Source organism: Cricetulus griseus, chromosome 7 (assembly GCF_003668045.3).
Source record: "Cricetulus griseus strain 17A/GY chromosome 7, alternate assembly CriGri-PICRH-1.0, whole genome shotgun sequence".
Lineage (NCBI taxonomy): Eukaryota > Metazoa > Chordata > Mammalia > Rodentia > Cricetidae > Cricetulus > Cricetulus griseus.
In genome coordinates, this window is record NC_048600.1 from 13,442,817 (window position 1) to 13,454,472 (window position 11,656).

Consider the following 11,656-nt stretch of genomic DNA (forward strand, 5'->3'; position numbering starts at 1 on the left):
ACCACAAATATAACCTGACATGGAACGCTGCTGTTCCTTGAGGAGATCAGATCCAGGTGACATTCCAGGGATGGATTCTAATTTGAGATTTGGGACAGTTGGCAAAAAAAAAAAACAAAAACAAAAACAAAAACAAAAAAAAACAGAGAGAGAGAGAGAGAGAGAGAGACCCATGGACCCAGAAAGAAGGTTCTCACATAACTTGAGGGGAGCTCTTTTTCTACTGCTTTGTTCTAGAGAAAGATGGCCTGTCCTCCATGGACTGGATGGCTCAAGGTCCCTACCTTCCTGGAAATTCCTCTAAGGACAGCTGATGGCATGGCTGGAGCATGCCTACTGCTTTAACCAGTGTAGCCTCTCCTCTGGGTGTAGGTGGGTGGGGCTAAATTGAAGAATGAAGAAAAAAAAAGAAAAAGAAAAAGATGGAGGACTGTGTACCAAAGCCTCAGGAATCTCAACCAGAGTGGCCCGAGTATCAAAAAGGACAAATGGGCTGGGCCTCTGATTCCAGCACAGGAAGGCTGGAACAGGAGGACTTCAAGCTCATGACCAACCCTGGGCTGTATGACCAGACCCTCTCTCATACAGAGAATAATGATGATGATGATGATGATGATGATGATAACAACAAAAACCACTTGCACAGATAGACAATGCTGGCTTAGGGGAAGATTTATTTGCTCTGAGTATCTGCAGAATGGAGTTGGATGTATACAGAAATATGGACACAGAGTTCTTTCCACAGTCTTCACCTGCCCAGAGAACAGGGCATCTGGATGCCAGGATGGGTGAAGTGGAGAAAGCAATGGTGCCAGCCTCTGGGATGTTGAGCCGGTGCCTCTTACCACCCACCTCTCACACAATGCCATCAAACCCCTGCAGGCCACACTTCCTGCCAGCCACCTGGCAGCCGAATCTCAGGGCCTCCTGCATGCTGTTTCCTGGAGAAGGGACAAGTAGCTGGGTTAGCCTGGTGTTGGGCACAGTGATGAGCCCAGTCCTGCCCTGATCCCATGCTGAGGGACTCACCCTTAGAGAGGCTGAAGATGACAGCGGCATTGAAGGTATCTCCAGCCCCCAGTGTGTCTACTACTCGGGGAGGTGGGAAGGCATCTGAGTGTAGCAGCTGGCCCTCAGGGTCCAGGGCATCGGCACCCTCCTCAGCCCAGGCACAGATGAGTGTCGCCCTGTAAGACCCACTCAGATGGGTGTTAATCCACTTCATCCCCCAGGCCCCTCAGGTCCCTTCTTGGCATCCCCACTCACCCTTTCTTCACACGACCATACAAGCCTCTCAGGGCCTCCGCAGCTGACTGGAACCCCAGGTGCTTGGCCACGTCTTTGCTGACAAACACCTGTGGGTAGTGAAAGAGAGGCTGGCAGCCACCTCTAAGGAGTCACTCACTACTACGGCCAGTGTTGCCTCCAGGTTATAGCACAGCTCTTCTAACTTAGTCACGCAAATGCCTAGCATGGCATCTCACAGGAACGCATCCCACAGGAATGCATTTTATGCTTGTTCAAGCTGTGCCAAATACAGCCTTATAACTGTGACACGGATGGCCCTGGTATTTTTATTATGGGTTGTGGGAATTCAAAACCCAAAAAGAGCTTGGAGCGCCATCTTGAGGTGAATTCAAACCAGGCTAGCTCTCAAGAGTGGACTCAGTTTTGTCTGCTCCCCACACAGCCAAACCCTTCAGAGTGGGTTTCTTCATCTGCAAAATAAGGCAACCAGGGCTCTAGGGCTCTCTCCACAGTGGCTTAATATTAGAGTCCCTAGAGATAGCTCTAGGGGAGTGGGGCTCAGCCTACCATATTTTTAAATTGTGCACCAAGGCCAACCAATAGCATCTAGACAGTGTCCCAGGAGCTTTAGCTATGATGCTGGGATTATCGCCTAAATTCCCTTTACACACAGCCCTGAATAAATCTTCCTTGTACAGTCTCCTTTCCACCCTCTTCTCATTGCTTCTGACTCTCACAACCTACCACCTACGTGGGAAAAAACAAAAACAAAACAAAACAAAACAAAAAAGCCAAAACTGGGAACCTCAGAGAAAAGATTCACCCCTTTCTTGGTTTTGCAGAGGAAAAGACTGAGGGAGACAAGCAAGGCGATGCCAATGGCTATCTGGGCCCTGTCCATTCTTAGTCCTATGCAGTTACCTGAGCAGAAAAATTCTACTTCTGGGCTACATGCAACTACCATAACCCAGGAGCTGTGACCTACCAGGATCTGCCAAGCTGTCACTCAGAGCCTGGTAGGCAGGACAAGGATCCTCTCTAGTTCTCTTAAGAACCCAGTATGCTAGAGATGGCCAAGAGAAGCCACAGGGCACTTACCACCTCACCATAGCCGAATAGCTGGAAGAGCTCTTCCCGGGGCTTCTCTATCTCCACTGACACCCGGACTCTCTGGGGCAGAGGCTGCTTGGAGTTGAACTGTTCTATCCGCTGCAGCATCTTCACCTGTTCCGATGCATTCCGGCCCTGGGGCAGGACAGGGAAGCTCAGAGTCCAGCTGCTAAGAGTCCCTTCTTCCCTCCCTGATGGAGCTCTGGGTGAGGTGGGGAAGGATTGGAGGAAGCTGGGTTGGAACCCCATTGGAGCTGCATGATTCTAGGACTGTCATGGGCCTTGGAGACTTGATCAGCCAAAAGTTTCAATTCGAAAATGAAACTAACCAAAGAATAAAAGATGCCAACTGGGCATTGGTGGCACACGCCTTTAATCCCAGCACTTGGGAGGCAGAGGCAGATGGATCTCTGTGAGTTTGAGGTCAGCCTGATCTACAGAGCAAGTTTGAGGACAGGCTCCTAAGCTACAAGAGAACCCCTGTTTTAGAGAAAAACAAAATAATAATAATAATAAAAAGATGCTGGACATTGCACATCTGTGACCATAGCATTTAGGAGACTGTGGATTCCCAGCCAACCTGACCTACATAGTAAGATCCTAGATTGGTGGCAAAAACTAGCAAGAAAGCATAGAGAAGCTGCGTGTGGTGGTCCACTCCTCTAATCCCAGCATTCAGAGACTAAGTCAGTCCAGTCTCTCTGAGTCAAGACCAGCCTGGTCTACATAAACACACCCTATCTCAAAAAACAAAACAAACAAACAACAAAACAAAGACAGACAGGGGAGCAAGAGGAGAGGGAGAGAGCACAAAGAGAAGAGAGGGAAGAGGTGAGAAGGGAGAAGAAGAGGGAGCGGGGAGGTGGAAAGCCATCAGGAGAACCCACATTAAGTCAAACGACAACCCTGGACTTCTCACCTGGATCCCCAAACTTCTCCCTTGGAAAGAAAGTTCTAATTCCCTTCAGGCCCTCTCCTTCCTGTTTCCTCACAAGTAAAAAGAAGTCAACTCCTAAGCAGCCAGCAGAGGCCGACTTTTGCCTGGTGCCTGCGCCTATATGGTGCTGTAGCTCCCGATCTTTCTGCACCCCAGTTTCCTCATAGGAAAACATAAGAGAGAGTGGAGAAGAACGGGGAAGGGCTAGTCATTATCCCCACCGTTCTTCATGGTTCAAACAAATCATGGAAGAGGCTGACAATGCACAGGCGTCTGGCGGGCTGAGACCCTAGAAACACAGATGGGGCAGGGCTTGCCTCAATGTGGATCCACTTGAACCGGGTCAGATCAACCTTCTCAAAGTCCTTAGCAGACACATCCGGCAGGTTCCTACATCCCAAGACAGGAAGGAGTGTGGTGAGGTCAGCCAGGGTCAGGATCTCTGACGGCTGGGGACCCTGTGCCCAGTAGCGATACCAGCAGCATGGCAGGAAGCTAGGAAGCACAGGGCTCTGAGGCCTAGCCTGAGCTCTGTCCCACTTGGTTAAGGTACGCTTTCTGAGTTGAGGGCTTTAACGTTATCTAAGGATTAAAAACAACTACAACTGGGCTGGAGAGATGGCTCAGGGGTTAAGAGCAGTGACTGCTCTTCCAGAGGTCCTGAGTTCAATTCCCAGCAACCACATGGTGGCTCACAACCATCTGTAATGTGATCTGGTGCCCTCTTCTGACATGCACTGTATACATAATAAATAAATCTTTAAAACAAAACAAAAAACTACAACCTATGACAACCCCCGGTCCCGACCCGCCGCATTTCTCGGAAACCACGTGCCCCGGAATGCTCTAAGCAAGAGACTACATTTTCCAGAAGGCCACTCGCTGGAGTACACAGCTCCCAGCATGCAATGGCCCGGCGAATTACAAAGTCCAAGGCCGCCCTGCCAGGAGCTCTCTTTAATGACATCCTCTAGCTGGGAGCTTGCCAGTGACATTAACACCTTGACTTCATCCCCAAGGTCAAAGTTGGCGGCACTCTGAGGGAAGAGTTCATGTTTGACTGAGTTCATGTTTGACTGGTCTAGGTGTGGAGACCCAGGAAAGTCTCGACGCTCCCTGGCTGCATAGCCTATATACTCTCTGTAGCGATGTGGAACCTTCTGTCCACTTTGCTAGTGGCTTGGGCCTTCCTGGGGCTGCTTTCCCATCGGCACATAGGACTGAAAGCTTGGCTTCCTGGGACTGCTGCAGTTGGAGCTATGTATGTGAATATGCCTGGACCCAGGCCAGGAGGCAATAAACATTTTTCTTTGGCTCCTCTTCTCCCTGCTTGAGAGTACCATTTGCGTCCTTGAGCAGAGTTGCTGCCAATCATCGCTTGCTTAACAGGTAGATGACAAAGATTGTCTAATCTGAAAGTCACCTTTAATATGTGAATGCCCACTCACTTTTGAGATACACATAGCCTACCTAGGTCCAGTAGTCATGCTAGGTAGTGAGGACAGCATGAACCCTGGGGTCCCTAGCCTTGTCCCCTCTACCAGTCCTTATCCAGTACCTGCCATGTACTGGGTTCTTGGTAAACTAAATCTCTGAGTTTGTTCAGGAGGCAACTGGGAGAGATAAGGGTGGAGGCCCACCTATGGGACCTGGAAGGGATGCTCTTCTGTGTATGTTTGCATCACATCAGACAGTCCTAATCTGCTGATCTGATATTCTCTTTCCCCTTCCTTCAGTAGTGGCTACCAATGGTGTGTGATGTTTGGTTTCACCATACCAGGACCTTTGGAGGGGCCTAACCCTCAGCTCCATGATGCCATGCTGCAGGCTCAAAAACTCTGGGATTGACCCTAGAAATCCCTGTGGGTCCCTTAGCCCTTCAAGGCTTTGTATAGGTTTTCTCCCATCTCCCAGGCTGCCGATTGACAAATTATGAAGCAATCATGTCATCAATTACGTTTTTTTTTTACAGGTCTGCCTGCTTGCCTACCCTTGTGCTGGTCAAGGGCAAATTACCAAGCAGGGCAGAGCTGACCCCTTCCCACCTCTCTTTCCCCCTAATTGAAAACAATTCAAAAATTACCAAACGTTTGGCATGGGGGCAATTTCTGGTGTAGAGAAGCCACAGATGGAAAGCAGTTGGTTTGCCCCGTGGTAAGACAGGGCATTGATTGGTGGGTTGTGGTAGGGCAAGGCCAAGGGGCCCTTACGTGTCGTAGAGAATAATGGTACGGGAGCCATTGGAGTTGTTGACGATGCAGCAAGAGCAAGGGGTATCTCCCTGGCTCTGCCAGGCCACTTGAGACACATCCACGCCCCTCCGCCTGAAGTCAGCCACCAGGAAGCTTTGGGGGAGGGACCCGAGCCAGGGAGAGGGCAAGGAGACACAGGTTAGAGCTACACATAGCCTACACCTCCCCCAGGAGTGGGGAGGGTGCACCGGAACACACGGGCCTCTGAAAGAAGGTTCCTGTCCTGAGAGTGTAGTCTAGTGATGGCAGCGGCAGCAGCTGGCAAAGCGCAGACAGGTGTACAGACCTGTAGGCGTGCAGGATGGTGCGGCTACCGCTGGCCTCATTGATGATGACTGTAGACGTGGGGATGGAGCCCTCGGTCTGAAGGACCGCGTATTGTAGGTCCACAGAATGTCGGCGGAGGTCATCCAGGACAAAACTGCCAGGGCGGAGTAACCCGGAAGGGAGTTTGACAAGAGTTTAAGGGACTAGAAGGGAGGCCCCCCCGAGACCCTGAAAGGCAAGGCGATGAGCAGAGGAAGTAGGAGGGAACTGGCAATCTCAGTCTCGCTACAGGTGATAATGGCAAGGGGCAGGAGAGGCAGGCTGCGGAGCCCAGACATCAGAGAAGTAGGAAAGAACATTCCAGGTCAGTTTCAGTCCAGTTCACACTGGAAATCTTTGCCCCCACCCTTCAAGCTAGACAGAGGTAGATTTGGGGCTTAGAGCCTGTATTGAACTAATTGTGTGCTAGTCCTGTGGCCTGGTTCATGCATGGCCCAGACAGAATTAATAATTAATCACCAGGGCGATACTTTGCACTGCTCCCAGCTGCCTTCTGCGTGTTCATCCTCATGGCACGGTGCTTTCTGGGGTCCCTTCCAATCTTGTCATGGTACCTCATCTTACATTTTCGCCAGGCTGAGCATCCAGGAAGTGGTGCTGCCTAAGGGACCTGTTCACTCCTGGCTTCTCAAAGCTGGACCAACCCCTACGGGCAATGAATTGGTGCAATTGTGAGAGGTCTGTAAATGTGCACCTGGTCCAGGACGATTTCACATAATGCACTCTATTTAGAATGAGCTTAGAGACATCTCTTCAAGACCAGTCCAACTCCGAAAGCAAAGAGGCTGGTCCCACTCCTCCCAGGAAACCCCAGAGAAAGCAGCTGTGCCCAGTGACCCAGTGGTCCTGGGTTTTCTCACTGTGAGAAGACCTCCCTTTCAGTAGCACCTAAGCTGGACAGAGTCGTAGGACCTACACAGAGCATCATCTCTTGACTTGAAACTTAAGGGTCCCTTAATAGTTTCCCCCAAAGCACTAGAAATATGGTTTGGTTTGCTAACTGACTTTTTGCACTTACAGTGCCTGACATATGGTAGGCGCTCATTAAATGTTTACTGAATACATAGAGAGAATTCTAAATGGCTCACCCACCAATATGATTGCTCCATGAAGGAGCATCCACCATCTTAAGCAAGAACCAGAGTGCTGCTTCCACCTAGGAAGGAACTACTCTCCCACCTCTGGGATAAGATCTCTTACTCTATTAGCTTTATTCCAGTTCATAGACTGGGAATTTGACTGGCAACATCCCCCTCAAACTAGGGATCAAAGGGCTGTGCTTTACAGTTCAGAAACCTGGCAGTCTGCCCCAGTGCCCGCAGTGGGCAAAGTATGGACACACCTCCCGATAAATGTGTGCTGAGTTGACAGTGCCAGGAGTCAAAGGGCTCTTGGGTCCTTGCTGCAGTTGACATGGAAAAGGCGCGTGGGTCACTTATGGACTGCAGCCTCCATAGCAAATGGGTTTGAGGCCCAATGTTAGTGTGTGACCTCAGGATGTCCTGAGCCATGTACACTTAGTACTTACAATGAGGACACGAGCAGTGGCCCTAATCCTCAACTGTGGGCCTTCATCCTGTGACCATGGATGCTGGATGCCTCTGAGGCAGGGAATGGTATATACAGCATGTCCCTAATTGCCTTTTACATCAGACAAAGCAAGGATATGGGCCATGAGAAGGGCAAAGGTGGAGTCTACAGGAAGCAAGGAAGGAGGCAGTGGGCAGCCTAAGCAGGCTCTGTAGCAAGCTGTGGAAATAGAACCCTTACAGGAGTGGGGTTAGTAACCGAACAGCATATATACCACCCCAGGAGGATCAGGGAATCTGGGACTCTCCTGTGGGTCACCACCCTCCAAACATTCTTCTATCCTGCCCACCCAGGGTTCAGACAACTCTCCTCTCCCTGTACCCTGCAGGCAAGCATCCCCCCAACAGGTATGCCCTCCTGAACTTACTCAGCAACATGGCCAGGGGCTAAAGAGCCCATGAAGGCACAGCGGGCTCCAAGCAAGGAAAGGACAGTGCAGGAGTTGGACGCGTTGCCTCCACGTTGCCATCTCTGGGACAGACACCTGTAAAGCACAAGGTGCATCCCTGCAGCCTCAGCAGACTTGTCCTGGGGGAAGCAGGACCGACCTCAGTCCCCTGTGTAGGAGTCCACAGAATGCAAGAGCCGGGATGAACCTGTTTCAGCTCGCTTTCTAAATGGAGCTGCTGAGACTCAGTCGTGGGACGGGGCTGGGATGTGGGTCTGTATTCAAGTGTAGCTGCAGCCACCTGTTTTTAGTGAGCCAGGAAAACTGCTTAACTGGAGGGCTTCCTAATCTCTTCCTTAGTCACAATGAGATGTCACAGTGAAACCTTCAAAGTCCCACTGAAACTTCAAGTTATGCAGTTCAGAACTGCACAGCATGGGGAGTTTTGTTTTGTTTTGTTCTTTTGGAAGGTTCTCCTCAGCATGCACTCTGGGAAACAGGAGACATCTCTCAGGTCATCTCTGACTGTGAACCCCAAGTTTGGAGAGTCCCTGGGTCAGGAGGGGCAGAGATATCAGGAAGGACTGGGTCCTACTCAATCTTGTTCTTCTGGGAGACTCAACAGAGTCCTGAAGCAGGGATACTATGCAGCACCACAGGTCTGCAAAGTGGGGTACATCCCGAGGGCAGAAACCTGACAAACAAGGGAAATGGCTCTTCCAGAGGTACCTCCAGTAGTATCCACCTTCCAAATGGAACCTGTTCTATCAGCAGGGGATAAAGGGTTCCCCTTCTCTTAGCCTTTAAACAAGCTCAAGGGAATGGAGTGTTCAATTCTAGCAGAATGTGGTAAGCATATTTTCTGGTTCAAATACAATCTCTGGGGAACTGGGAGCCTGGAATACCCATGTCCTCCTGTAATAAGAAAAAGCCTAGGGCTGGAGAGATGACTCAGTGGTTAAGAGCACTTGTTTTTGCAGAGGACCAGGGTTCAATTCCCAGCACCTCACAGTGGCTCACAACCATCCATAACGCCAGGGCATCCAAAGTCCTCTTCCCACCTCTGTAGGTACCAGGCTCGCAAGTGGTGCAAATGCATACATGCAGACAAAATACTCATGCACATAAATAAATCTGAAATATTGAGCTAGAGAGATGACTTAGTGGTTAAGGGCACTGTCTGCTCTACCAGAGAACTGGGTTCAATTGCCAGATCACAACTATCTGTAGTTACAGTTCTAGGACATCTGACACCTCACACATGCAGGCAAAACACCAGTGCACATAAAATAAAAACAAGTAAGTCATTTAATAAGAGACAGAGAGGAGGGTTGGGGAGGTGGCTCAGCCATTAGGAGCACTTCTTGTTCTTGCAGAGGATCCAGGTTCAACTCCCAGCACCCACATTGTGGCTCACAACCGTCTGTAACTCTAGTTCCAGGGGATTCAGTGCCCTCTTCTGACCTCTTCAGGCACCGGGATTGCATGTGGTGCGCACATGTGGGCAGAAAATTCACATACATTAAAAAAAGTAAATCTTTTTTTTAAAAAGAGAGAGAGAGCCTGATTTCTCCACTGAGCACCAAGTTGTAGGGGTGGCTCTACCTTGGTAAGCAGCTTGGGTCTACACAACTAAACACCCTGTACTCCTGACAAGGGCTCTAACCTCTGATCAAGTAACTCAAAGCAAAGGCTAAACTCCAGGAGCAGGGCAGCAACAGGGACAGGACAACTAAGGCAGCGAAGCTGGAGTAGCACACTGAACTTGGAGACATGCGCTGTAATCACTGTTCTGCCACTTGCTAAGTGTGTGGCCTGGTAAACACAGTTCGGCTCCTCCAAATCTTCAGCTGTCTCCCTCATCGAAGGAAAGGATCAGAAAGTTGCTTTCACAGTTCCCGGGGAGCCTGAGACAGCACAGGGGATAGTTCCCTGTGGATCCAAAACCCAGAGCACCCAGCCTCCCCACCTCTGTAAGTTCATTGCTGTCAGCGTTCTAGTGTCTTGCCAGAGGTCAGCCTTGAACTTGCTTTTATCCAATTCTTTGCTGAGACGATGGATAGCCAAGAGATAATCAGCATTGCTCAGCACATGAGACCTCACCCACCAAGAGAAAGCCAGTGTTCAACACCATAGCCATGACTTCAGAGCATGGCAGCACAGTGGAGTGGCCCTTATCAAGAGTAAAGATAAAAACTGTGAAAGGACACTCTTAAGTTTGCACCACAATAACTGGTGGACATTCTGAGAACATCCACTAAGATGTTCGCCCATCTTTGTATAAAGACTTCTGGTAGATTCCTTTTGGCACTTAGCACCAGGAAAAAATTGAGCCAAGTTTCTCCCTATCTAATCCAGACAGGCTCCAGATTTGCCTACACTGCCAGCCAACCCTGAGTTAGGCAAGGCTGAAATGTTTGTGAGTGATTTAATTGCGCATATCACTCACTGTTAGCTACCTCGTGTTTTATTAAGTAAGTTAGAAGTGCATAGGCTTGGGGTTGCAGGCAGGGAACTTAGGAAAGTTTGGCTCCTCTGTGTGCCCTTGTGAGGGAAAAATAATTTCGGCCCAGTGTCTAAACCAAAGATTCTGACGATCCACACAGTCCTAGGATTGAGATGGGAAGCAGCTATAATAGTCATGATCCAAGCGCAGTGTTGCACTCCAGTTAATTCCAGAGGCTCAAGGAGGAGTTTAGGACAGCTTGGGCTACACAGCAAGACCCCGTCAAAACAAAACAACAAAACCCCTTGGTCTTATTATTTTTGTTTGTTTGGTTGGTTGGCTAGTTTTTCGAGACAGGGTTTCTCTGTGTGGCTTTGGAGCCTATCCTGGCACTAGCTCTGGAAACCAAGCTGGCCTCGAACTCAGAGAGATTCGCCTGCCTCTGCCTCCCGAGTGCTGTATTAAAGGCGTGCGCCACCAACGCCCGGGCTCCCTTGGTCTTATTTTTAATGGCCACCAGTCTCCTGCTTTCACTCCCGCTGAGAGCCCCTGGAGGAGAACACTCGCACTCCAGGCTGGACTCCCGTCTCACTGCACCAGGAGGACAACATCCCTCGCTTAGTAGCCAATTAGCAGTGACAGGCACAAAGACAGGGCTACTGCGGCCCTGGGGTCTCCGAGGGGCCTGGGCGCCCCTACCTGCGATCCGTGTCCTCCTCTGGGTACTTGTCCACCACATTGATGATGTCCAGCACCACCAGCCCCACGCACAGGATCTGCTTCTCTTCCATGAGGCTGCTCCCCAAGCTTCCTACCCCCAAGCAGAGGGAATTCCTGCTGGCTCTGCCTCTGATCTACTGAAGGAGGGTGTCCCAGATTCTCAGGGGCTGCCCTGGTTCCTCCTCCGCGTGCGGAGCTCCTCCTGCAGCTGCGAGGAGGTTTACCTAACCCGACCAATGGCAGAACCTCTCACTTCTCCGCCTCAGTTGTCAGACTGAGTCCGGCCAAGCAGTCCCAGTAATGCAAAGCGGAAACGCACTAATGCATCACCTTTCCGGTCCCTCTGCACCTGCTGCTGACTCCAGACCCTGGACCACCGGGAGGAGCCGGGTCTGGCAACCGAAACCCCTCCTTCGCAGGAGGAGCATCGAAGCGCACGCTCCTCCCCGCGTCCCGCCGCTGTGGCCCACCCTTCCCAGTCGAAGCCCCGCCCCAGCCAGACCAGCGGGCGTCACGTGATGGGAAACGCTGCCAGCCAGCGTGGTGGTGCTGGCCCTGCGCCCCCTGGCGGCCACTGGGGAACGGCGGCCGTGGCCCTGAGGCTGCTTCCGAGGGCGCCCTGGCAGAGCGCGCACCTC

At 50.9% G+C, this 11,656-nt stretch overlaps 1 protein-coding gene across 4 annotated transcripts; it reads right to left on the reverse strand.

Moving 5' to 3' along the window:
* Positions 1-654: 654 nt before the first annotated feature.
* Khk (ketohexokinase) lies at positions 655-11,486 on the reverse strand. Of its 4 annotated transcripts, XM_027424500.2 has the most exons (9): positions 10,998-11,463; positions 7,832-7,948; positions 5,834-5,968; positions 5,506-5,640; positions 3,613-3,685; positions 2,347-2,493; positions 1,267-1,355; positions 1,030-1,187; positions 655-941 (listed from the first exon to the last, which is right to left on the reverse strand). In XM_027424500.2, exons 1-9 carry the CDS (start codon positions 11,087-11,089, stop codon positions 856-858), a joined length of 1,032 nt encoding a protein of 343 aa, XP_027280301.1. In that variant the 5' UTR covers positions 11,090-11,463; the 3' UTR covers positions 655-855. The 4 variants fall into 4 exon arrangements, with proteins under 4 accessions (XP_027280301.1, XP_035303858.1, XP_027280303.1 ...); XM_035447967.1 differs by lacking the exon at positions 5,506-5,640 and having other exon boundaries at positions 11,349-11,486; XM_027424502.2 differs by lacking the exon at positions 5,506-5,640 and having other exon boundaries at positions 10,998-11,456.
* Between the last annotated feature and the right edge of the window lie 170 nt (positions 11,487-11,656).